Source organism: Dendronephthya gigantea, unplaced genomic scaffold (assembly GCF_004324835.1).
Source record: "Dendronephthya gigantea isolate DGI-Jeju-01 unplaced genomic scaffold, DenGig_1.0 000087F, whole genome shotgun sequence".
NCBI classification, from domain to species: domain Eukaryota; kingdom Metazoa; phylum Cnidaria; class Anthozoa; order Malacalcyonacea; family Nephtheidae; genus Dendronephthya; species Dendronephthya gigantea.
In genome coordinates, this window is record NW_021163097.1 from 579,186 (window position 1) to 606,931 (window position 27,746).

Below are 27,746 nucleotides of genomic sequence, written 5' to 3' on the forward strand. Positions count from 1 at the left end.
GCCAACTTCATCTGCAGCAAAATCTGATCGAGACAAAAAATGGGGTTATAAAGGATCACAAAAAATGTAACAGCCGTTGCATTAACTGTATAGAAAACAAGGAAGTTTGTGTTGATTGCGGCAGTATTGGGCACACAAACATTGAGCCCGAGTTACGAGCTTGTGACTACTGTATGCAGAACCAAGAGAAGTGCAATAAAGTCGCAGTCATTTGTGTGAGCCAGGATTCCGAATCAAAAAATTCGGGTGGTCAGAAAATATTGATTGACGAGAAAAGTGAAAATAAAAATCCAAGTTTGAACATTGTTTCCACTATTGCAGATGCTGCCCATGTTGCTAAGCGAAAGCGACAGAGCTTTAGCAATTGGTTTTTGTGGGTTGATAAATTTAGAATAAATTTAGTACAGTTACGAGAGTTGAGAAACGATCCAAAATTGAATTCAGAGCTGTCTAAAATGATGCCTCTTAGTGCTGTAAGAAACAGAGATCGACAAGATGTTGAATCAGTTCTTCAAATTTCGGATCCAGCTGTAACTGATTTTTTAAAGGCCAATGTGAGAAAGGTTACACACACAGTTGTGCCTGAAAAGTACAGAATCACGGAAGACAACAAGAAAGGTGTACTTAAGACTCCTGTTGCTATTGTAATGGGTCCTCTTGGTAATGTTTTTATCAGTGATATTGGAACGCGTAAAGTTATGAAAGTCAGAATCTCACACTATCCAGCAAACGTAGCGGTTGAAGTTGACTCTCTAGACTGTCCTATTGGCATTGCTTTGTATAACGGCGTGCTTTACATTGCAGAGTCCCAAAAGAGCATCATTGTATTCAAAGACCTTACTGGTCAGACTATTGTTGATCCAAATAAATTAACAGTTACGGACGAAACTAAAGGAGATGGGTGCTTGGGATGATGACGACAGCAAGAAAAACAAAAAGGCACTGAAAGAAAAGTTGCTGCAAACCCTTAAAGAGAAAAAGGCTAGAAGAGGCGCTGTTTGCTCTAACAAGCTTCAAGTTGAGGGTCATATTCAAAATCCTCTGGCTTTAATCTTTGACAAAGATGGTAACTTATTTGCATCCACAAAACATGGAAAAGTGTTCAAATTGAAAGTGGAATCTGATCTTGTGAGCTTAAAAGCAGTCATTATAACTCAAGTAACAATAGGCTGTAGCTTACTGTACGGACTGGCAATTATTGATGAAATACTGTATGTTGCGTCTCACGATGACAATGGGGGAGTCTTTTCTGTTAATATGCAAGACTGGAAATTAGAAAAAATTCTGGAAAATGGGACAGAGTGCTCGAAAGTGCATAGCCTAACAGTTTATGAAAGTAAACTTCTCTTCAGCAATGTCGGAGATCATTCATTGAAGTTGTGGAATCCTGTAACCCATGAATGTAGTCCTTATCTTGCAAATAACAAGGGAACGAGAGATGGTAAGAATGGCCAGTTTGTCCAGCCTTCAGGTATAGTTGCTGACAGAAAAACCATTTACGTGGTAGACTCTTCTACTGGCTGTTTGAGAATGACGAGTGAAATACTTCCACTAGTCAGATATCTGAGCAGCCTGCAAGAGTTCGCTGTCACATTTGGTTTGCATCTAAAAAACAAGAAATCAACGACTTTCACTATTGACACAGCAATTACCAGGATCCAAGAAGTATATGACTTTGATTGCCAGTGCGTAGAACAAGTCAAAGCATTCTTGGGAAAGGAGGCCCAGACCCAAGGTCCGCAGGGAACTGTTTCGTCCGTCATTCTAGAAGACGAAAGGCGAATCTTGCTGGCTTTGAGAGAAATTCGAGACATTTTTAAAAACTATGCACCAGAACTTTTGAAAGTGTTTAAACTTAAAAGCCTCTTGACGCTTGTAGTGGAAAATTTTTTCTCTGAAATGAGGGCAGGAGCATATGATATGCCAATGCAACTGCAATTTGACTTCCGGTTCAGTCGGGCGATGAAGGAACACTTGAAGCAGATGTGCAAAACCAAATTTTCTTACTATACCAGTGCAAAGTCCCACTACCCAAGAGTCAAGTCTGATTTGCCATATTCAACCCTGCCTAAGGTGGCTCCTCCTTCATCAACAAAGTTGACAAAGCCACAAGAGCAGCAAATGAGAAACTGGCGCATGAAGTATGGCCAAAGTGTCCCACAAAAGACTGTGCGGAACATGAGTACTAAGGACAACCCTGGTAGTCTGCCGATAAATCTCTATGCGCAAGCCGAACCAACAAGCGAGCCTTTGGATTTCTCAAAAATTGCAGAAAATGATGCCGAAACAGTTACTTCTCACGATCATGGACACAGCAGTGACAGTGGTGACACTTGTCTCTATATCACCGGAAACGTTGTTTTTCTTGCGTCTGACATTAATTCTGGCCGTATGATGTTATACATGTTACACGAAAACGTAAATGCTTCAACAAAGAAAACAAATGCCACTTATTTTGAAAGTGACCCTTTCAATCCTCTTTTGTTTAGTGAAGAAGGAATTGTCGAGGTCAATGTGAAAGACATATCTGGATCCATAGAGAAAACTGTTACGGAAGGTGGCAACCTTGAACTGACAGAGAATGCGTTTCTAAAGTATCAATCGTGCTTGATTGAATGCGTTGACGCAGTGACGATTAATGAAGCGAGAGAGGTTAGAGAGTGCCTTGATGATGCTCTAGAATGTTCAACAAATAAGAGGCCAAGGCGTGGAAGGAAAAGACCAAACAAACGAGGATGATTTTATTTATTATTAACATTTATGATACTTTATTGTTTATTCGTTGGACAATGACATGAATGTCTGTAATAATTATTGAATAAATTTTATTATTATTATTAACCATACATTAGTTATTTTAAAACACGTCAAGAAAGTAATAATTTAGATTATAATTAGAGTGTATAGTGTAATTACGAATTTCAAATAAGAACAAGGGAACACGTCAAAATTTTTGAAGGGAACAAGGGAACGAAGTAAAAATTATAAAGGGAACACAGGAACCCATACCCCCCCTGGGAGACCCCCAATTGCACAAATCAAAAACCACCAAACCTTGCACAAACACTTAAATTTATCTTAATTATATTACCAAACATCTAAGATTACTGCTGCCTTAAATCAAATACATACTTATCTATTTATCATTCACCTAATTCCAGATTGAATAAGGAAGGGCTCAAAACATGAAGAATTTGATTTATTTTTTGGGTCATTATAAATATTTTTTGCTTTCTCAGTAGCAGTAAAAAAGTGACATCATAGCATTAAGGTAAAAAAGTGATAAAATGTCCCTCAATTAAGCCTCCCAAGGTTTAGCAAAATGTGTCTTGGACAAACTTTTACTATAAACCATTCTTGACTTTCCGACACACACTAATTGCCTGAATGCTATGCCATTACTTATTATAATAATAATGAAAGTTAATAGCTATACCTTCTTACCACATTAATAAGCATGAATATAGGATGGAAGGGACATGACATGTACTGCACGCAAACAAATGAAAATGTACCATCTAATCAGTTCATCAATTAGATAGATATATCATTGCCCTTATCCCCCTGCATACAAGGAATACAAGTTTAATAACAGTTTTTGTTTATTCTGTTGATAAATGTATGTTTACAACAGTGAATGTTTACAACGGTGAATAAAAGTCACTTACAAACACTTACAAACATTTATTAAAATATATATAAATATATATAAATATATAATAAATAACAATATATAAATATATCAATAATTTAATAGCTTTCAATATTGTATAACAAATTATACTTTAGATGTTTCAGTATAAAACATTTTAACATTCAGATTACAAGTAAATAACATTACAACGCTTTTCAACAATTATCTTTCCTAGCTTACATGATAACTCAATTGACTTTCTGTAAGGGTGAGAACAATAGCCACAAGAACTAACCTCAACCTCCTTCCAACAACCATAATCACAGAAACCATCAAGGCTAACCCTTTTGGGAACATACTTTTCCTAGGAAAAGTATAATTAATATAATTACTCAGGTTATACCCTCTTTCTCTTAGCCATATTAGAGAAATATACTCATGGCGGAAAATGAGCTCCCAACGATTGCCATAGGTGCTATTTTTGGCATATCGCAAGATTGTAATATGTTTTGCTTCGCGCCCCTCCATAGAGTTTACTGCAAGTCCCTTTCCATACTTGGATTTTACATCTTGAGTATGGACAGGTATTACATGGCCTACAGTCCATACAGTTGGGAAGAAACTCAGTCAATTTCCTATAGCAACCATCAACCTTTTCTCCACCCTGTACATCATTACACAAACTCCCGCGAACACTATACAGCGTTCCTATCTGAATTTCATTAAGCATGGAAGCAAGCTTGTTGTAAGGAACTAGTCTAGGCAATGGGCATGTCATAACCTCAATATGAGTGGTTTTACTTTTACCACTTTTGGATTTCTCATCATAGACAAACATCTATAGATTGATCTATACTTTCTCTTGCCCATGACTCCTTTACTGTAATAAACTGCAACACTTTGGAGTTTATTTGCCTCTAATAGTTCAAAATTATCTGAAGCAACACCGAATAGACATTTTTAAATAACACCAAAAAGACATTTTTAAATTTCTTACTAGTTGACATAAACTTGAAATGGACATCTTATGGGCACTTCTTTTCCACTGTACCCAAAAGACCAACCGAAGCAGGTATGGGGTTTTCAGAGGTTGCACCATGGATCTCAAAAGCTGCATCAAATGTTTCTCTTCTATGTCTTTATAATGCCTGTGCAGATAGCCCTGGTTTAACATTAGAACTTAGAACAGTTGGATTATCACATCTTGCCTTTGCATTTTTTTCAGAGAGGAATGTCCTTTTTTTCTTTTTGGCAGGCGGAGTGAGGAATTCAGGTTGTGGGTCTCCTTCCAATATTTGTGTTTCTTTCGACACCTCCTCAATCTGTAGGAAATGTAAACTAATGTTGCAACAATGTAGCTAATGTAATGATAGATGATTTTGATAGCCTTGCAGCATGGGTTTACAAATCTGCCAATTAAATAATTCTCTTTGTAAACCTATTGAGGGGCAATGTTCCCCACCAGCTATCATTCTTCTACAATGTCTAACACCACCACTGCAAATTTTCAAGAAGAGTCTTGCAGCTTAATTACTGCTGGGTTTTTCAACTTTAGTGCAATGCATGACTTCCTACCACTTGAATCTAGCTAACAATTTATTGAATGTAAATTGTTGTACTATACTGAGTCCTATATATTGCTGTAAAAACCTTTCATGAAGCACCACAATTTGCTTTGCTTATTAACTCTCAATATAATTGAAAAAAATTAAGACGTATTTTACCACTTACCCGGTAAGTAAGCCTGTCTAACTTGGACTTTTTCTTTGCAAGTGTCTTGTGTGCTAAGGCAGTGTCTTTTCGTAAGCGTTTCTTCTCCTGCATATAAGTGCCAACATCAATTCCACTGTATACTTTGGCCTTTCTTCTTGCCATAGTAAGTCATAAGCTAGATGCTAAACATGGCGGAATAATAGAAACTATGACTCAAATAAAGCTGTCATACGATGAAATAACGCAGGCAATGGAAATAACGCAGGCAATGGAAATAACAAAAACATAGGATTATTACCTGATAGTGCTTGGTTGATATAAACAACATTCAGAAACCATTTTACATATATGACTCAAGTTATATGAAGCCAAATATTGGGAAATTTTGGCACTCGGACATGAAGTAGCAACACAATTGATGAAAGCTTTAAATTTTCAGCACAAAAAGCGCCGATAACATAGGATTGTTTGGTATCAGATTAATCGTTGAGAGTTCTAGAATCCAACAATGGCCGCCAAATTTTATATAATTAACGAGATTTGCCCTGTTGCTAGGCACCCATACATCTCATTAAAACACAACATGAGAAGCTTCAAAATAATTGCTTACACAGCAAAAAATTAGAACATGCGCGTGAGTTTTCTATAAAAATATGACTGACTATGGTCTGTATGTATTTGTTATCCATAAACTATTGATAACACTCAACTTTCTCCATACTGTTTTTAATTCTCCATGTTATGTTCATGACCACTAGCATGAATCCAAGTCCAGCCGTGTGGCAATAGTGTGACTAATAACCAGGTATTTTTGGTGACATCCTACTCTAACCCTCCCCCTTCCTCATCCAGGCTTGGGACAGGACCCCAGGGGCGGAGATCACATCGGACGACAAACGCGAAACGCACAAATTAATTAAATTCAGTGAAATTATATTTTTCAGAACGCAGTCCAGTTGTAAATTCGGTCAGCTTGAATGGTTTGGCATTGATGAAGATTCATCAAGATATTATTGCCGATATTGATGCAGTGATTGATAAATTTGCGATTGGAAATACCAGATTAAGGTTTGCTTAGCATGAAATGTCCCTATGGGCCAAATCATTATCGACCTTCTCTTGCCAGCTTTCGCCACCTTTCGTTCCGATTTTTCCTTTTGTTCATTTATTTGATGAATTTAACAAGTAAACTTTATATGCATGAAGATGATATAGCATAGCATGAAGATAATATTGAAGATAATATTGCTTAGCATGAAATGTCCCTATGGACCAAATCATTATCGACCTTCTCTTGCCACCTTTTGCCACCTTTCGTTCCGATTTTTCCTTTTGTTTATTTATTTAATGAATTTGACAAGTAAACTTTGTATGCATGAAGATAATATATAAAAACTAAGACGAACATAATCTAATCTATGTATGAAAATTAATTACATATTAGTATAATCCATTTCTTAATATACAATATAGACTATATAGTATGCCGATTGCCAAATTACTTAAAAATATACGTAAAAGATATACGTAATTTTCGAAAAGCCCTGCGTGCTTGTTTCATTTTGAAATTTGTTTGAGTTTTTCGAGGTAGCTGATATTGATTTATTGACATATTTTACTTTTGTACAGTTGAAAGTTAGTTTTGTACACTTTTTTTGTCGAGTTGAAACTGGGTAAACTTTGTCTGCAATAGTTTAAAATAATTGAAATATTAATTACGAACCTTGAACAATGGTGAAACATACATGAAATTAGTAGTTTAATATAATAAATAATAGTTGGGGGGTTAAAGGGTTGGAACCGACTGGGGTGGTGTGAAAAATTAAGCACTTTCACTTCCAAGAAATGTCCCAAATAGTCACCCATTTCCAACCAAACTCCTTTTGCTTCGTAGCAAAGGTGTGAAGGCGAGTGTCTGGCGCCTTAAAACCAAACTGCTTATTTAAGTGGGGGGTTAAAGGGTTGGAACTAACTGGGGCGGTGTGAAAAATTAAGCAGTTTCACATCCAAGAAATGTCCCAAATAGTCACCCATTTCCAACCAAACTCCTTTTGCTTCATAGCAAAGGTGTGAAGGCGAGTGTCTGGTGCCTTAAAACCAGACTGCTTATTTAAGTGGGGGGTTAAAGGGTTGGAACTAACTGGGGCGGTGTGAAAAATTAAGCAGTTTCACATCCAAGAAATGTCCTAAATAGTTACCCATTTCCAACAAACTCTTTTTGCTCCGGAGCAAAGGTCTGAAGGAGCTAGGCCCAACCAAAAAAGAGGCTGTTCATGTCTGGAAAGATGCTGCTACGCAGTTTTCTTTCCTAGGCATGCTGATGAGCCCTGATATTGGCTATTTATTCTCTGGTTTATTCTTGTTGTAATTGGTAGTGGGCCTAATTGGTAATGCCCAAAAATTCTCTAGTACAACTGGAACCTTTTGATTCAGAGATATTTCATCAAGTACGACCATTTGTTTTGACTTTCCTCTTCTTTTCCTTTCTGCAATCTTGATGCTGTCCCTGATAATTATCAAAAATGATATGGATCTTTTCACAGTTGTAGGCATTCTTAGTGATCATACATGTCAAGGGTATTGCAAGATTGTGGAATGTCTTGACAGGTGGTTCTAGTTTCTTCAAAGGCACTTTCCTTACCAAAGCGATCAAATCAATAATGCATTAGTCGATAGAGATGTTTCCCGCTCTTAAGGATCGATTTAGAGGCACAACTTCAATAGCTCAGACCCAAGCTGAAATTTTGCTCTCTTCCTCAAAAAACCATCTTTGTTAACTAAGAAGAAAGCTGAATTGGTAATGTCATGCTAGAGCAACTCTTCCACAGTGAATCCACAATGATGCGCATATTCTACATACATCAGACCTTTGAATTTTTCAAACTTATAAGACCTCAAATTTCAAACTTATAGTTCGGCTTATAGTTGAGTGTATAGATGTTGTCTTGCGTCTTAAGCAATCTTTGACAAATTGGCATCATTACCTTCTTTAACACAATAAGTTTATCCACATTCACTTTGGTTACAATGTCTCCTGTTAGCACATTCTTTACTGTTTCTTAGTCTAGAATAGAACCACACACTTTTTGAATATATTGATCTATTTCTTGGACCATTTCAGAAATCTTTGTAGTGGTACTTCGGTTAAAATCCTGATGAAGTGACAGCTCTCCTTCAACGACATCCTACATTTTTAAAAGATGGACATATTGGCCTTTTCCATGTTTGATTATGTCCCACAAAGCCACAGCATCTTTCTTTCTAGTAACTCCAATAGTTCTACCACTAACCTTTGCAGGGCGATTGTAACAATGCTCCAGAACCTGGTCAAAAGGAACTCCACTTCCTCTCCTGTTGCTGTCTTAACAAACCCACTGTCTAGGTAGGACTGGTAGAGGAGTGGAAACTTATCTTTAGTTGATAGCAGTACTGTAAGATTAATGCCATCCATCTGCAGTAATTTGCTTGACCAAAGAAGAAAAACAGCAAAGTAGCTCTCTTGACTAAACTTTGGTAAAGTATCCAATCTCAAGAATGCTTCAAATTTGTAAGATCTCCGGCTATTGGGTAAAGGTTGGAAACACAGGTGTTCCAAAAAGCATAAGATTTGGCTTGCAAAGATATTTCTTTTCAATAGGACTTAAATCGTCTTCTAATGCTTTAGCTTGTTCTTTCTTTGCATTCCATACTTCACTAAGTAAGCTCATTTGACAACATACATTTGAATGCTCATTTGAATGAATGAATTAATGAAAACCTGTATTTATTGCCAGGGTAGTCCCTTCAGTGTACAAGACCACCATTATCACAGGGAGCCCTGGTATGTTTTTCAATGACAATGTACTGAAAGACCCTCTACTTCCATTTCTTTTTCAGGATATTCTGTCAGAAATGCTTCAATAATGGTTTCATGTATCATTGAATGGGCAGTGCAAGATCTTGAATAATGGGGACAGGATATTACGCTGGCAATGGTATCTAGGCCATAACAATTGGTCTTGACAACAGAAAAAATCCCTGATGGTTCCAAATACGTACCAAGACACATGAGAACAATCTTCTCCATATAAAATCCCCCAAGCCAGGAAATATGTTACCAAACTGCTCCGGTTTCAGAAGTTGGATTTCTTTTGCAATATGATAAACACCTTTGAGGAAAACTCAAGAAGCTGCAACAAGGAAAAATGATAAAAGTGTTTTAATACAAATTGCTAGTAAGAACATGGTAGCTTTGGAAGTGAAATACCATAAACATTGCTATGAAAAGTATACATCATTTCTTAGGCACACTAGATAGTCAAATGAGAAAGAAACAGAAAAACATGAATGCAAATATGAGAAGTCCTTTGATGTTTTCTGTATGGAGCTTGTGAATGCAAGAATTATCAGACAGGATAATAAGGTTTCCACAACTTGTATTTCCTAGACCAAAGGTTTGATCTAAGAGTGAGATTGTTTATGCAGAATGTCTAAGTCAAGCAACTGTAGAGAGGGTGAGATTTTTTATGCAGGATGTCCTAGTCAAGCAAGTGTAGCAGAAAGTTTCATGGGCAATAATGAAGAAACATCTCAGAGCTCGCAAGAGTCAGATTCTTTTGAAATTGATGGTGAAGGATATGCAAACATGCATGATAAGAGAGCAACACTGAAAGAATTGTATACAGTAGACATGACATTAAAGAGTGAGTTGCAAGACCAAGCATTCACTTGGTATGAAAACTGGCCACCACTTGCATTGGATATTACAGCTGAAAATGTTTGAAAAGTGGTAACCCCTTGCTTGTTTAATTTTATGACATGGCTGCTAGGGTTTTCAGATGACCCAGAGGATACTGATTACATTGAATTAGAAGAGAAAACTACAGCAAAGGTTTTTTCTCTATGCCAAGACTTGGTGTATGTTGCTAATAGAGGGAAAGTACAGACTCCAAAATCCCTAGCATTACCAATAGCTGTTCGGCAAATATCTGGCTGTTCTGGCCTCATTAATATTTTAAATGGTTTTGGACATTGTGTATGTATCGGACATCCTCCGATTTTTTCCATCCATTAAACTATATAGCCAAAACTCACATCTCAAACGAACGAGGTTCTCTAATAATAAACATAAGTACATTACGAACATAATTACAGTATAGCTAGTTATAAAAATTAGATAAATACTTGAACAAACATATACAAACATACAGACTATATCGTCTCTTAGTCTTTCAAACCAATAATTCGTAGGTTTCTATATTCAATTAACTTATCTCTTCTACAAGTTCACTGTATTCTTTGCGGTTATTATTTCAACAAATACATATTTGCTGGGCAGCTTAAATAGTGTTCTATACACACATAAATTAGCATAGGTTAAGTAAACATCCAGCCATTGGTAGCTACAGTGTATCACTATCATCAACAATGGCCTATGACTCTGTAATTGCTCAAACAATGATTAACACATCGAACATTCTTCCAAGAGAATTTGTTGCAACAAGGTATGTCAACTTGGTTTACGACAACATAGATTTTGGAGAGGAGATTGAAAAGTAGACTCATGTAACCAATTGTATCATTACACAAAGAGTCTCAGTTTCAAACATCATTGATTCATCAGAATATCCATCAACTGCTATTAAAAAGACACAACGCACATTAAAAATGGCTTCAACTGACGTTGTGCCTTACAATATAGGAGTAAAGATTACAAAAGAAATTCAAACTTTTGAACTGGATCCTGAATGTCTAGAACTTTTGATCAAAGAAGATCCCAAAATAAACGCTTTTAAACTGGACTCAAATGAGGAAGTATTGCCAGGATGGACTGGATTTAACACCATGCTTTGTAGTAATGAAATACCTGATGTATCCAGTGTTGGATATTTACCAGTCATTGATGCATCCCCAACAGAATATTCAACCATCAACACAATCCTCACACAGAGTACTGAGATTGCAGATAAATTAGAGCTGAGATATGCTGTGTTAGTTTTCGATGAAGCTGTTTATGCTAAAGTACAACATGTTTGCTGGAAAGAAGAGACATTCTTAAATCGGTTTGTTACTTGCCTTGGCGAGTTTCACACCATCATGTGTTACCTTTCTGCCATGTCAAAGATCTTTGAAGATGGAGGCTTAAAGGTAAGGACTCATTTTTTTGCATTATGCCTAGTTGCCATTCAGTCGTTAGCTGTCGTTACATATCTTTCTATCTTTGGATTAATTGTGAAAGACCAATTAACGACTGAGAGAAACAGAAAACGACAGTGTCGCTTGAATAGAACAAATCTTATCTCAACGACATAAAAAGACAGGAAACGGCATGATTTTCCCATAGTTTGTTATCGGACTTTCCCCGATTATTCCAAAGACATGGAAAGACATGTAACAACAGCTAACAACTGAATGGAAACTATGCATTAGTTTTGTATTATGCGGGAGCAAAATACCAATCTTAATCTTAGTTTGAATAAAATGAATAGCATAATTTCTCAATTGCCATTAACTGATATGACAATAGATTCTTGTGTTAGGTGCTGTACAAGGCCAAATTGGTCATATTAAACATATTAGGTGCATTTAAAATGATGAGAACTTAGAAGAGGCAAAAATAGAAAACTGTAAATGTTTCACTCTTCATTTTATTTCTATATACAGTATAGTCTTAAGTTTTTTTTTTGTTCTTCTTGCAGGATGCATTTATTGAATCTGGTATTGTGAGTGAAGGATCAAAGGTATTACAACCGGGCTGTGTCATGTCACAAGATTATGTATGAAGCACTTCAACATCTAAGGTTTTCTGGATTATGGAATCCACGGAAAAAGACCAGGATGATATTTCTTCATTTATTGAGAGTATGGCAAATTCATTTCCACACGACAAGTTCCTTACTGATGACATTGAAAATCCAAAGATACTGCAAATATTACAATCATATGAGCTGTTCATTAACAATACGTGTAGTAAATCTAGAACATTTTCATTTTGGAGCATGTATATCAAAATGGCAGGTAATTGTATTATACAATGTTCCATTAATATTGTGGCAGTTTGTTCTTCATAATAAAATACAGTATTTTTTTACACATTCAGGTGTACTATGATGTTTATCAGAGCAACAAGAGAAGTAAACTGGGATCTCTATTTAGCAGCTTTCAGAGCTATGCTTCCATGGTTTTTCATTTGTGATAGAGTCAATTATTCCAGATATGGCTCAGCTTGAGATGACTGCATTGGAAAGTACGCACCCAGGTATATAGTTTTATTCATGTTGAAGCAGGATTGTTCAAACTGAGAGAAAGATTATTCTACTTACAACATACAGCGTGCAAAGAGCTCACCAGTGAAGAATATTATTTGTATTATATTAAACTGTAACCAAAGATATCTGCTATATATTTTTCACTGTGTAGGAATTTGTGAAGAAATCTCTAAGAACTTTGCTGTTCAGCGTCAAGTGTAGGAATTCGTGAAGAAATCTCTAAGAACTTTGCTGTTCAGCATCAAAGCAGACATGGTTTCTCCGCAATTGCATGTGACCAGACAATAGAGTAGATTGCAAATAGGGACTCTAAAACGAAAGGTGGTTTGATTGGGTTTTCAATGGTTGTTCAACGGTTCATGGATGGCTACTCTCGCAATCAGAAAGAGCTTCAATAACAAACAAGGGCAAATATATGGCTGGAAATAGTTGCATACCAAGGTAATTCTATAAGTTGTGCATTCTGCTGTTTATCGTTATGTATTATATGCATTAAACTTTTTGAATTTTATATTCAGAAATCACAAAGATCATGATCATACAAAGTGTAAGTGCCATGAGAAATCTGTCATTGATGTGATGAGTACAATTTCAAGTATGATAAACCCATTTGAAACAGAGCAAGAGGAGCTAATAAGGTTGGGAAGTGGTATAATGGTTGGAAATGATGTTGCGGATACTCTTCTGAACGCAGAGAAAATTGGGGAGCAACAGTTTTTGAAATTTACGAAAACGAATCTGTTGAGCGAAGACCCTGACATCTTTAAGAAGTCGAAAAAGAACAAAAGACATTTTCCTCAACAAAATCCATATATTTGAACAAAAAAGAAGGAAAGAAGGTGAACATCATGTTAAACAGAAACTTGTTTGCTTGGTTATTGGTCATTGCTAAGGGTTGCCATGTCAACCTAAATGAATTGCTCTCGTACAGCCTTGGTACATACCCTCTTTCATTGTCTACGGCAACTGGAGGACTTGTGAAAACTGCCAAGTCTAAACTTGCTGAAGTATTGGAAAATGAATCTGGAAATCCAGAAGTCAATGTTTGTGCATTTAACAACAATGCACTGATTGTAGATGGTATGGCAGTTATTCAGGCGATGAAAGGAAAATGGAAAACATTTGGCAAATTTGCAGATGCTCTTTCAAACAACCTCATGATGCTAGCACAAAAGTATAATTCCAAACGATTAGATTTTGTTGCAGACAGGTATCCTCTGTTGAGTATAAAGAATGCAGAGAGAAAACAAAGAGCTGAAAAAGGAGTCCAGAAAGTTTACATCTTTGGAAAAGATCAGAGCGTTCCAAGACAGTGGGAAAAGTTTTTAAGTTGTGGTGAAAACAAGGAATCCCTCATATCTTCTTATGTGAACACTGGAGGTCATGTCATAGCTCCTCTTGGATGTGTTCCATTTCAACTATGTATGTAACTGCAAAAGAAAGATGCTATGTTTCATATATTGTGATTCCACGAACAATGGTGTTACCAGTAATGGTGATTGCCATCCTTATACTTGCAATTACCATGTAACAACAGATATAAAGAGATTTTCTTCTTGACAGGCACGGGAGATAGACGCTGTTGCGTATATTTAGCAACTATCTTGAAATTCTTAGGCGTGGATGTTGCTCTTTGTTTACCAGGCTTTCATGCTTTTACTGGTAATGGCATTAGACACATATTCAAATATTCATACATAAATATATATATTAGAACATAAAGATAAAATAAAATAAACTTGGTTTACTTCATAAGATTTTATTCACTACAAACTTGTTTCGTATGACAAGCAACGCTTGCCACACTCATCAGGTGAATTTAAATGTTGCGCTATGTTGTTGCCAAGGTTATATATACTATATACATGTTTGACGTAAACGGAAAGCTCTAGTGTTAAATTACATATAAATATATACAGATTATATCAAGTAATTATATTGCTTAAGAGGAATTTGTTTCTATGCCTGCATTTCGATAACAGTTCACTTCTTGAATTTAAAGAACAAAGTTCAGGGTGGTAAATTATGATAAATTTTTCATGTGTACAAAGGCTGCAGCGTTTTGTTGTGTTGTTATAGCTCTTGCATTGTTTAATAATACGCCAGTCTATAGAGTACTTAACCTTTGACTCTTTAAGTTGCCAGATGTATTTGCTCAGTTCTGTCGCATTTCTATACTTGCTTAATCTAAATGAACTAGTGTGGCAATTATATCTTGTTTTGAACTTCCCTTCTGTATGTCCGACATAAGATTCCTTTTGATTCGTATCGTTCCTAATAACCGTTGCTTGGTATACTACGCTGGATGTTAGACATTTACCGGGCAGTGGACATGAGGACTTATTCCTGCAATTGCATTGACTTGGTTTCGTGCTGTATGTTGACGCATCTGTAGAGGTGAACTTATTTACTATAGATTTATTGTGCCCAGAAATTATATTTTGGACATTGGGCATGCAACTGTAACTTAGTTTCAAGGTATTTCTGTTGAATATTTTATGGAGAGGATTGTGTTTAGGAAAGCAATCATCAATTGCTTGGAGGAATTTGTGTCCGATATTCGTTTCGACATTGGAGTTGTAAGGTGGATTAAACCATATAACGTTTCTTTCTCTAGTGCGTTTTGTCTTTGTTTGCTGGGGATTGTATTTTAACTTGTAGTTATAACCACTCTTTTTTAAAGGCAATCCCTGATGCAATTAACAATCGATTGTCCAATATATCGTCTGACGAACAAGCATTTGATTCAGCTTGTCCTCCATACCAAGATGCCTTAGATAAGAGTGGTTATAACTACAAGTTAAAATACAATCCCCAGCAAACAAAGACAAAACGCACTAGAGAAAGAAACGTTATATGGTTTAATCCACCTTACAACTCCAATGTCGAAACGAATATCGGACACAAATTCCTCCAAGCAATTGATGATTGCTTTCCTAAACACAATCCTCTCCATAAAATATTCAACAGAAATACCTTGAAACTAAGTTACAGTTGCATGCCCAATGTCCAAAATATAATTTCTGGGCACAATAAATCTATAGTAAATAAGTTCACCTCTACAGATGCGTCAACATACAGCACGAAACCAAGTCAATGCAATTGCAGGAATAAGTCCTCATGTCCACTGCCCGGTAAATGTCTAACATCCAGCGTAGTATACCAAGCAACGGTTATTAGGAACGATACGAATCAAAAGGAATCTTATGTCGGACATACAGAAGGGAAGTTCAAAACAAGATATAATTGCCACACTAGTTCATTTAGATTAAGCAAGTATAGAAATGCGACAGAACTGAGCAAATACATCTGGCAACTTAAAGAGTCAAAGGTTAAGTACTCTATAGACTGGCGTATTATTAAACAATGCAAGAGCTATAACAACACAACAAAACGCTGCAGCCTTTGTACACATGAAAAATTTATCATAATTTACCACCCTGAACTTTGTTCTTTAAATTCAAGAAGTGAACTGTTATCGAAATGCAGGCATAGAAACAAATTCCTCTTAAGCAATATAATTACTTGATATAATCTGTATATATTTATATGTAATTTAACACTAGAGCTTTCCGTTTACGTCAAACATGTATATAGTATATATAACCTTGGCAACAACATAGCGCGACATTTAAATTCACCTGATGAGTGTGGCAAGCGTTGCTTGTCATACGAAACAAGTTTGTAGTGAATAAAATCTTATGAAGTAAACCAAGTTTATTTTATTTTATCTTTATACTAGCTCTATAGTTTGGTATATCGAGCACTCTACTCATATATGATTCTAAATACATATTTGATATATTAGAACATATATATATTAGAACATGTATTTTTTTCCCTTAATGCTTAGGTTGTGACAGTATGAGCTCTTTTCACGGAATGGAGAAAAAACTGCGTGGAAAGCATTGGCTTGGAAAAACATTGTGAATGAGCTGAACAAATTCACATGTTTATTGTATGGAGACAAAGCCTCAACAAGTGTGGATGATTCTAGATATGCTCTTTTTAAGGCAGGAAAATGTTCCGATGACATCTTGCCTTCAACTTGCGATAGCCTTGTCCAACATATATATAGAGCAAATTTTGAAGCAGCATCATGGTATCAGTGTTTAAGTGCAGAAGTCGATCTTCCATCACCTGCTGGCAATGGCTGGACGCTTGATGATAAACAGCTGGAGATAACTTGGATGACATGCACACCTGCTCTGCGATTTTTAATTGAGTGTGTTGAGTGTAAATGCAAGACTGGGTGCTCGACTATGCGTTGTACCTGCAAAAAGGCTGACTTAAAGTGCACAACCTATGTTCCTGTGGTGATTGCCAGAATGCAGTTGTTGAAAATGGTAATGACGATGATAGCAGTTATGGCCTGGCTCAATCTGATGAAGATGATGAACTGGATCTGGATTTTGGAGATGACGAAGATGATGAGTTGTGAATTAGCTGTCCAATTGAAAGAGTTAAGTTCAACATTTTATTTGTGTCTTAAACTTTTAAGGTGCTCATAATTCTCCCACAATTAGCGAATTGATAGCAGGCAAGGGTCACATAATCTCGCTAGAAATATCAAAGATTTTAGTGTTAAATGTACATATAGATAGATAAGATATGCAGTATGTTGTTTTCTGTTTACATGTTTTAACTAGCAAATTAGTTTATTATAAAGGAGAGGAGTAACATCAGTGTATAGGGTTAGTAAGGCTGTAGGATAATGCATGCCTTCTTTCCTTATTTGTAAAATTCCAGGCCTTGTTGTCTACCAAGTTTGTGTTTTCTTTTCAGGTCAAAGAAAGAAAAATCATCACAATGGAAGAGTTACCAAAATTCAATTACAAGAAGAAAGAGAAGTGCTGGCTTTTCACCTCCAAAAGCATTGCTGTAGCATGGGAGAGAGAACACATTCCAGATTTTTCCCGAGGGGTTTTTCATAGTTATAGTTAATATAAAACAATGGTTATGCTGAAAAAGGATTGTGTAGTAACTATTTTGTATAACTTGAGTGGAAACAAAACGCTTGTTGATGATTTTCATGTGTGCAAATAAAGTTGTCCTAATTTATTTGTAAATTCCAAATTGCAAATTGTTGAATGCTTTTCCGTTTAATTGTTGTTTAAGTCTTCTCTGACTAATTTAGTTTTAAAAAACTACGCCACTCAAAGCTTCCTTGTTGAAGCCTGCTTGCATAGCAAACATGCTGGAAACTTCATTTAAATACCGGTATAAAACTGCTGAATCTGCTATATATGTCGTATATTAAACCAAGTATCCTGAACATTTTCTGAATCACAATGGCGTTGAGTTATTGCAAAACATGTAAATTCACTGATTTTTCGAAGATGAAATGCTTGAAAACTGCAGGTTTGTGAAAGTGAAAACAAGCGTATTTAGACATTCTGTAATTTATCCTAATTTTCTATCATGTTTTTAAGTAGTGCCCGAAGGGGGGCAACGAAACTGAACGATAATCGGCTACAGAATACAGCCTGGGAGTATTATCTTGCATATTTATCATAGATTAATTATGGATGTATCTATACTCAGTGGCATAGCTAGGGTCTTAATTTTTGGGGCAAGGGCAAAGTACTTTTCGAAAAGGACGTTTCTTCACTTGGTAAGATGCTTTGCAAGAGAACTGACAAACAAATTGCACAAGCAGCATGGCAATATAAGAAATTACAACAACATTTCAGTGAGGAAGTTAGACTGATAGTCTTTTGTGACTAAAATAAAGAAAATCCTGTAGCAGTATTTTAGTATTCACAACTGTATGCATACCATGTCACATGAATAGTGCATCCATAGTTAATATAAGGGGAGGGTTTGGAAGGCCGGTAAACTTCAAAGGACCAAACCCCCTTTTATAAGCTCAACTTCATAGAGGGCATCACATGACAATTATAGTGCACTTGAAGAGCACTTGAAGGGGAATGAAATATGAAATTAAGACAATGATACCTATTTTATACATATATTATTTGTAAGCTAAGATATTTACCTAATGTATATTTGTTCTTAAGACGCATTGTCTCTAGGTTGAAGAAAAGAAACAGTTTCCTTGCGATTTCTGCGAGAAAGTGTGCAAATCCAAAGGTGGCCTAACAAGACCCCAACGCAGTAAACATGTAGCAGAATTGGGCGAGGGATCCTCTAGGCAATCAGATCAAACATTGATATCAGAAGATATCAATGCAAGCAAGTTGTTTGTTACTTTTGCCAATCAACTGTTGATGAAATTTAAAATGAAGAGTAATCAGGACAAATTGTTAAAAGAGTTTTATGGAAGTACGAATTCAAACTGCAGAGAATATTTTCACCTATGTGACAATAAAAAAGTTGTTTTTTTAATGCATATTCCAGAACGCCTGATTGGGTTACTAAAGGAAAGGCAAGATAACCAGGGACTATCTGACTCTAAGGTATGGTTATTTAATTTATAGTTACCAAGACATCTACATTTGACTATGCTGTATATACAAACCTTAACTCAATTTTGCCCTGTCATCATTTCAAGCAGGTATTTACTCGTAACCAACTAACCAATTTTAATCAAAGATTCTCATCTGGATTTTAGGATGAATTGACTTTATCACCTCAGGAGTATGGACCACTAGCATATTTAGCTGGCTATGTGATAAGATCTTTGTATCAGAAAAGTAAGAACTGCTCTAGAAGCAAATCTCCCCGATACAAAGAAATTCAAGCCCTGATGTCCTCAATGCGATTAGAAACAAATGGCAATGAATATGTTTTGTCATTGTCAAGAGGTGGACTTAGATCACCACATTCATGGGTAATAAACATTGCAGAGGTGTCAGAGTTAATATTTAGAAAATAAACATAAAAAAACAAATGCACTTGTTCACCAAGTTGATGTAATTGTTAATGAAGTGATAAATTCTCCTCTCATGATAAATATGTGGTGCAACATTGTTCAAAATTGTGATATTGAAACTTCAAAGGAATGTCAAACTTTATGTTTAGAGAATGTAGTTAAATTATATGTAACTGTAAGGTGTTTTTCCTTTGCTAAGTATATTGTAAATAAATATAAGCTAAGTCAGGGTACACAGAAAAAGAAAGCTTTGCAAAAAGACATTAAGATTGCCAGAGAAGAATGTAAATAGTCATGGAGTATGTAAAAAAAATTATGTACTGTAAACATAAATGTAAATATAATAATGTACTGTATTGTCACTGAATTGTCTTGATAATTTTATATAATAATAATATATCACAACATCCAATAGCCTGCGTGCAGCCCGACTTTCTACCCCTGCAAAGTGGGTCTGCGAATCAGTGCGCGATATCGTGTTCTCGCGCCCGTTGAATTGCATGCATTTCTGTACTCATCCATGATTGGCTCTGCGCATTTCAAATATAATCTTTCTCACGATTGGCTGAATTAACCAATGCCCAAATAAATTTAGTAAATGATTCCGAATAATCCAAATAATTATATTAGACATTGTTTACGCCGAAATTCAACAATATGGCTGACGAAAACGAACAACTGTGGAAAATGGCTTTGGAAGAAGCTAAAACGCAATTTGAGATAGACAATTTTATGGAGGAACAAAAGGAAGCAATAAAAGCCTTCTTTCAGAATAAAAATGTGCTTGTTAATTTACCAACTGGCTTCGGGAAGTCGCTAATTTATCAGTGCCTAACTATTGTCGGCGATGTCCTACACAAAAAGCCTCGTGGTTCGAGTGTTATTGTGGTAATTTCACCTTTGCGATCGTTGATGAATGATCAGGTAGCTTACTTGCAGAGTGTGGGAGTTCCTGCTATAGCAATTACGGATGAAGAAGATCCTGAAACTGTCGAACAGGTTATGAACGGTATCTACATAGTTATTTATGGTTCCCCTGAATGCCTGTTATCTATGTCAACATGGAGAGGAATATTTCAGTGCGAAAGCTTCAGAAAGATGTTGATTGGTGTGGCTATTGATGAGGCTCATTGCATAGTTCAGTGGTAAGCTACACTCTGATTTTGTGGTGATTAAATGTCTGTTAGAATAGCTTGTTAAAATAATTCGTTGCCTGTAATGAGCAATATATGTACCTATATTTCTTTCAATCAGGGGTCTCTCTGTCGCCAATGATGTACCGTTTAGAAAATGGTATGGCTGTCTAGGTGAATTACGATCCCTCTTTCCAAAAGACTGCTGCATGGTCATCCTCACAGCCACAGCAACCAAGGCAACAAAAGAGCAAATACTCACCACCTTACACTTGACCATGGAAGATATACATTTGGTAGAGCATAGCCCAGATCCACCAAATATCCAATACAATGTCCAATATTTGGAGAAAAGTGATGGTATGGAAATGGCATTTCAATCCCTTGTTGAACATATAAAACAACATGGTGTAAAAACTCCCCGTTGCCTGATTTACTGCCAAACACGTAAACAATGTTCTGTGATATATCGCATTTTTGTTGTACTTTTGGGCAAGCAACTATTTAATGGAGAATGTTTGCCACAAAACAGACTAGTTGATATGTACCATGCAGGAACTCCCCCAAAAGTGAAAGACCATATTACCAAGAGCATGGCTGATGACGAAGGGCATCTACGCATTCTTATTTGCACTATTGCATTTGGCATGGGTGTCAACTGTAAGAAAGTGAGAAATGTAGTACATTTTGGCCCTTCGAAAAGTCTTGAATCCTATGTGCAAGAATGTGGCCGTGCAGGGAGAGATGGACTACCAAGCTCATGCTGCCTTTTCTATAATGGCTTACTTCTGGCTCGATGTGGCAGTGACATGAAGATGTATGTACAGAGCAAAGACTGTCGCCGCAAAGTACTGATGGACAATTTTGGCCATCAGCACGATAATTCAAGTGAAGTTGCACACACATGTTGTGACATTTGTGCCGAGAAATGTGCATGCCAACAGGATGACTGCACGGTATGGAGTCCACATGGAGATGATGAGGAAATGCATGATACTCCAAATGAAATTCAAAGGCCAGTATCAAAAGAGCAAATGAGACAGTTGCATACAGAATTAGTTAAACTGAAACAGAAGATTATTAATCAAGTTTGCACACAAACTATGGTTTCTTGCCCCAACAACTTGCTGGAATTTAATAATTTCCATATTAAGCAAGTGCTTGAAAAATGCCACAAACTCTTCTCTTTTTCTGACATAATCAGAGAAGTTGAAATATGGACATACACTTATGCTACTGATATCCTGAAGATAATTGATGGTGTATTCCATGACATTGATCTTGATGAACTAAGAAATCTAAATTTTAGTGAGTGTCTTGATGATAGTACATCAAGTTCAAACTGGGAAGATGTTCGTAATGATTCATCATTTTTACCTTTTTTGGACAGCCAGGAACTGAACTCTGTCTCGTCCTTTGCTGAAAGCAATGAGGAATCTTTGAATGTAAGCATAGGCATTTGAAAGAATATCAGTATGATTTATAATATTTGCTGTATTATTAAATTGTTTTACTAATTTATACCACTAACAATGTTATGTACATTAAGGTCAAAGTTAAAAATTATATTCACATTCAGTAGGTGCATAATGTTTGACAACTCAAACAAAACAACATTTAATATTATAATCGGATTGAAACCTGTCAAATTCTCTTAATGTTTCGCAGAAGAATATACAATGTTTTTATCTGCAACCATTCTCAATTTTCTAACGAGCATTTCTATTTAAAATCATGTATTTCTTGTGTTCATCAATCCAAAGAAATGTTTTGTGTAGATTAAAACCATTTAAAATGCTTGGCTTCATATTTTTGTAAAAGGAGTATTTTCTGCCAGGAGTATGAGAAAATGCTTGGTGATCAACCAACTCCTTAACCACTTTTGCAAGATCTCCCATGGTTGATTTCTTGACATGCTTACCTGATCTTCGGTAAACATCTAAGTTTGTGTCAAATACAGTCATCAGGTCAGTTGTCACTCCCAATGAATGACCTATTCGATCCAATGATTTCTGGTTAGCACTAGGGCCAAGATTCTTGATAGCTTGCTTGATTGTTTTGTTCTTAAACTCTAAATCCAAGTCAAGAGGGATGTTGGCAGATTTACCTGGCTTGTTCTTGACAGACCGGTTCCAAATTAGGCGGTGGGATTCACGTGGACTTAGTAAGGCATTGGTTTGAAACATCAAATATAGCGCTTCGAGAGCATACTTGTTAGAAGATGTTCCCTGATGTTTAAGGTACATCAGGAAAAACTTCCAGCATCTGAGAATACGTTCCCCATCTCCCTCATGTATTGCATCCCAGAAATTGAGAAGAAGCATCCCGTAATCAAGCAATGCTTTCTGGTAGGCATACATATCATCTCTGTCCTTTTCCTCAATTTTGAAATCACAAACTAGATCGGATACATCAAGATCGTCAACTTTGGGGGGAGGGTTGTGCTGCGACTCATGATCCCTTCTCCGTTTTCCATCATGTGCAAATGTTTTAGGGCAACCTTTATATCGGCAAGGATACCGTTCCTGGGCACCGGCTGAATGTTTCTTGGCTTGTGTGTATTCCTGGATGACTTGCACTGAATTTAATACCTTGTCATTTCTCTTTCGGTCAATGACAAACTTATCAACAACAAGGGTGGCTGTTTTTCTTAAGAATGTTTTTTTCTCCTCTTTTGTGGACATCTTGTTGATTGGCAAGTTGATTCCCTCATCATCCAGTTGTTCTATTTCAAGAACTGACATAGTGCCTGCAATAATTCTTGCTTCTATCTCGATCGTAAAGAATCTCCGGCATGCATTGGCAGCTGCACTCACATCACTCTTGACATTACGTCTATTAATCAGGTTGCGATCACTATACATCGTGCATTTGTCTGCAGCAGAGGATACACTGTACAGATTATTAAAAGCAACCTATAATTTAAAAATAAAATTGTATAATTATTAGATAGCTGTTTCTTTATCCTGCAGTAGTCCAAACTGATATATAATGCATCCTTCCTAACCAGAAACTTTGCATCCTAACTAGCATGAAATACAAACCTCTAAGAACTTATTACCAGCATGCCAATCAGCAACTTCAAAGTGCAATCCCTCAAGACGTTCCTCTTTTGTAAACCCATTGGACAGTGACATGTGACCATTTATTCCTCTCTCAACACTTAACTGGTCTCCAACAATTCCTTGTTCTCCAAACACTGGCTCTGCGTGACCATCCCCACATTCCAACTGATCTTCAGAAACATATTCATTCTGATCTTGTTTACTGTCACATGCAACAAACTTGTGAAATTTTTTTAATATCTGAATGATCCCATCTGCATCATTTTCATTTTCATATATCATTCCCATAAAGACCTAAAGGTAAAAAAACACAGACATGCAGATAGAAAAATTAAAAATTATACACATTATATTTAAACAAACGTCTGTTAAATTATGATTCAGGACACTTAAGTGACTCTCAATATAGTTTAAATATAATTATATTTATACTTACATTATCTGTTCTCCTTCTCATTTCTGTACTATATTTGTGGGGTATATGAACAGTGCATATCTCAGAAAGGAAATTTAGGCAAGGAATGTTGGTTGTAATGACCCTCTCCACCAAGTTGATATAATTTTGTCTTTGCTTTCCATTGTCAATGGTGCTTGGAATACATTTACTATTCTCCATCTCCTCAATTCCACCCAGTGGAGGTTTATCACTGAGATGGTTGCCAGACACACGATTCTCAGTGGTCATGTAGGTTACATAATGTTTGTCTATATTCTGATGATCTTCAGTCATATAGTGAACATCTTGATGATAATCAATGGTGTGGAATAAGCAACATTCCCACCTGTAGCGTGAATTCCAACTTCACTCATATACTGGCAGTTCTTTTATAGAAAAACAGGAATTATTATTAACCTTCTCAAGTATTTCTGTGTCATGATCTTTTCCAAATTCATCTAGCTTCTTATATAAATAAGTGTGGCTAGTGGTCAACTTCAGGTTTGACAGTCTTGCCAATGTTTTCTATATTAAGTAAATGAAACATAGTTTGTTATCATGATGCAACTAATGTATACAAATATACATAAGGGTTTTTAACACTTTTCAGATTATATGCTAGCACTCATATAAAGGAGTGCTCTATTTTCCTGTGTAAGTTAGAAACATTGCTACTAAGTGGGTTCATTTTGTCTATTGGGACGTTCAATGTAATGTGGGCACACCCCTATTAAAGGACCCTCAATAGGGGGTGCCTACATTAAATGGAGTGTGGCTTGTTATATTTATTAGACCAATAACCATACAATTTTAGATTAGTATATATACTTAAAAACACAACTTACCAAAAAACTGGAGGTTTTTGATTCATTCTGAGGTTTCTTCGCTCTGCTTAGAGGATTAACACTGGCCGCAACCAACAGCGAATGGAACAGAGGCGCCCTTTCAGCAAGTTCTCTGGAAAACTTCTCCATCGTAAATGACAGCATGCTGTCCTTGCTGGTTTGCCTTAAACAGCATGGTTCTTTCTTTGAACATAGTTGGCTGCATTCCCTATTTATTTCTTTGGCCATCAACTCTTCAAATTCCTTCCTTAATTTTTGGTTCTTCCACGCAGAAATTGCAATTTGCTTATATGTTCCTCTTATAAGCATTTTACCCAATGATTCAAAATCTTCAGGAAGTTTTCTTTCCACATTTTTTGAAGGCCAATTCACCCTCACAAATACGTTGGTACTAGTTGCTGTTGGTGTTACGTTGGTGTCCGGTTGTCCAACGACTTCTTTTACACCATGAATGCCTTTATTTTGTTTAAAAACAATTGGTGATAATGGCCAGGAAGGACGTGCTGCAGGTCGGATAGGGGACGAGGTAGTTTTCAAAGGGGAAAGTTCGATTAGATTCGATTTTGACACGTTTGTTGCTGTCTCATCGCAAGTCTTTTTGGTGGCTTGCGGCGTTATTTCGTCAGATGTATTCCCTCTCTTTAATGATGGTATTGGTACGCTCGCTAAATTTCTGAAATATTTTTCAATGTTATCCAATCCAATGATAAGTGATCGTCGTTTCTTCAACTTTTGGACACAACTTCTACATACATACATATCTGCTCGTACGCACAATACGAAAGGGCAGGCTTTCGATCTCACCGGCAACATCAAATTCTTTTCTTCCTTCTATAACAACTCTCTCATACTTTTTTTCAATATGCTTTGTGCATAAATTACATGCAATATTGCTCTCAGCGAGCGCGGAAGAACTGGTGTGGCTCATGTCTTTTAAAACATGTATTTATGCAAAATAGTTACTGTCAGCCATATTGTTGAATTTCGGCGTATAATTATTTGGATTATTCGGAATCATTTACTAAATTTATTTGGGCATTGGTTAATTCAGCCAATCGTGAGAAAGATTATATTTGAAATGCGCAGAGCCAATCATGGATGAGTACAGAAATGCATGCAATTCAACGGGTGTGAGAACACGATATCGCGCACTGATTCGCAGACCCACTTTGCAGGGGTAGAAAGTCGGGCTGCACGCAGGCTAAACATCCAATGCATTCATTCTTTTACTGTCACTATTCTCAGTCAATTTTACTCAAATGATCATGATCCTAGATTTAGTTTTGTTACCCTCTAGATCATTTTCTGAAGAGCTTCTTAAGAAATATTTAAAAATTAATGAAAAATACAATAACTTCTAACATTGTAGATTAAAAACATTTAGAAACATAACTTGCTGACTGCAAAAGAAACTTTGACCATGTGTCTAAGTCTGTCTCATAAATATTTAGTTTTTCCCTTAATATACAGCACAGAATGTCGGTATCCGATAAATTTGCTAAATGCAGGCTTATAGTTGTTGTAAGATTGTCATTAATCCATTCCCAAAGTTTCTCTCTTTCGTCGATTGATCCCTGGCAACACAACAAAGAGTGATGTATTGGCTTCTCAGAGCATTGTTGGCATCGAGGACAATAGCTTGAATGATCATCAGGGTTTCCAACTCGTTTTCCTTGCATTTTGAATGATCCACATAAGATTCTGACAACATCTGTTATTTTGGGTAGGTACTCAGGATTGTGATTTGCCAAGATCCACCAATGAGATTGTTGATTATGGAATGCCATGACTGCCTTAAGTCGTTGATATTATTTATATGCGGTGTATATATCATTATATGCGGTATTTTTATCATTATATGTGGTGCATTGTTTGTTATATGCGGTGCTTCTATCATTATATGTGGTGTATATATTATTATATGTGGTATTTCTATACTTATATTTGGTGCTTATATAATTATATGCGGTGTTTTTATTCTTATATGTGGTGCTTATATAATTATATGCGGCGCTTCTGTCTTGATATGTGGTGCTTATGTCATTATATGTAGTGCTTACTTCGTTGTGTGGTGCTTATGTCGTTGTGTGGTGCTTACTTCGTTGTGTGGTGCTTACTTCGTTGTGTGGTGCTTGATTCGTTGTGTGGTGCTTACTTTATTGTGTGGTGCTTACTTCGTTGTGTGGTGCTTACTTCGTTGTGTGGTGCTTACCTCGTTGTGTGGTGCTTACTTTGTTGTGTGGTGCTTACTTCGTTGTGTGGTGCTTATTTTATTGTGTGGTGCTTATTTTATTGTGTGGTGCTTACTTCGTTGTGTAGTGCTTATTTCGTTGTGTAGTGCTTACTTGGTTGCGTGGTGCTTAGATACAGTACGTCGTTGTAAAGTGCTTAGTTGTTCATTCAACGTTACTTACACGAAGTATTGTATATAACAAGCGCGAAACAAATTTGGCGCCAAATCCCAAATGTCCAAATAAAAAATGGCGACAGATTCTGATATGTCGAACATTCTCAAGAAATTGAATATGGGATATCTTGTGGAAAATTTTATTCGAGAGAAAATAACCCCAAATATCGTGGGAATGCTGTCTTCACATGCTTGCAATGCTTGGGTGTAACATGCACGAATGAGATGATGATGTTGAGAAATGAATGTGTAAATTATGGCGGCCAATCTCCAACCAAGATATACAATGAAGCTGGAGCACCGAAATACAACCTACCCAAAAATGTAATTGAGGAACTTTTGCTGGATGGGTTTTCTATCAAGGAAATATCTTTATTATTGTCTGTCTCCGAAAGAACTGTATACCGTCGTATGGCTTCATACGGTTTAAG

General features: G+C 36.4%; 1 protein-coding gene across 1 annotated transcript; it reads left to right on the forward strand.

The window, feature by feature from the left end:
* Positions 1-20,086: 20,086 nt before the first annotated feature.
* LOC114533199 (ATP-dependent DNA helicase RecQ-like) lies at positions 20,087-20,578 on the forward strand. Its single transcript, XM_028554699.1, has one exon. It carries the CDS (start codon positions 20,087-20,089, stop codon positions 20,576-20,578), a length of 492 nt encoding a protein of 163 aa, XP_028410500.1.
* Positions 20,579-27,746: the final 7,168 nt, after the last annotated feature.

Coding starts and splice junctions, on each gene's coding strand:
- LOC114533199 (XM_028554699.1), top strand. CDS start 20,087: ATGGCTGACGAAAACGAACAACTGTGGAAAATGGCTTTGGAAGAAGCT.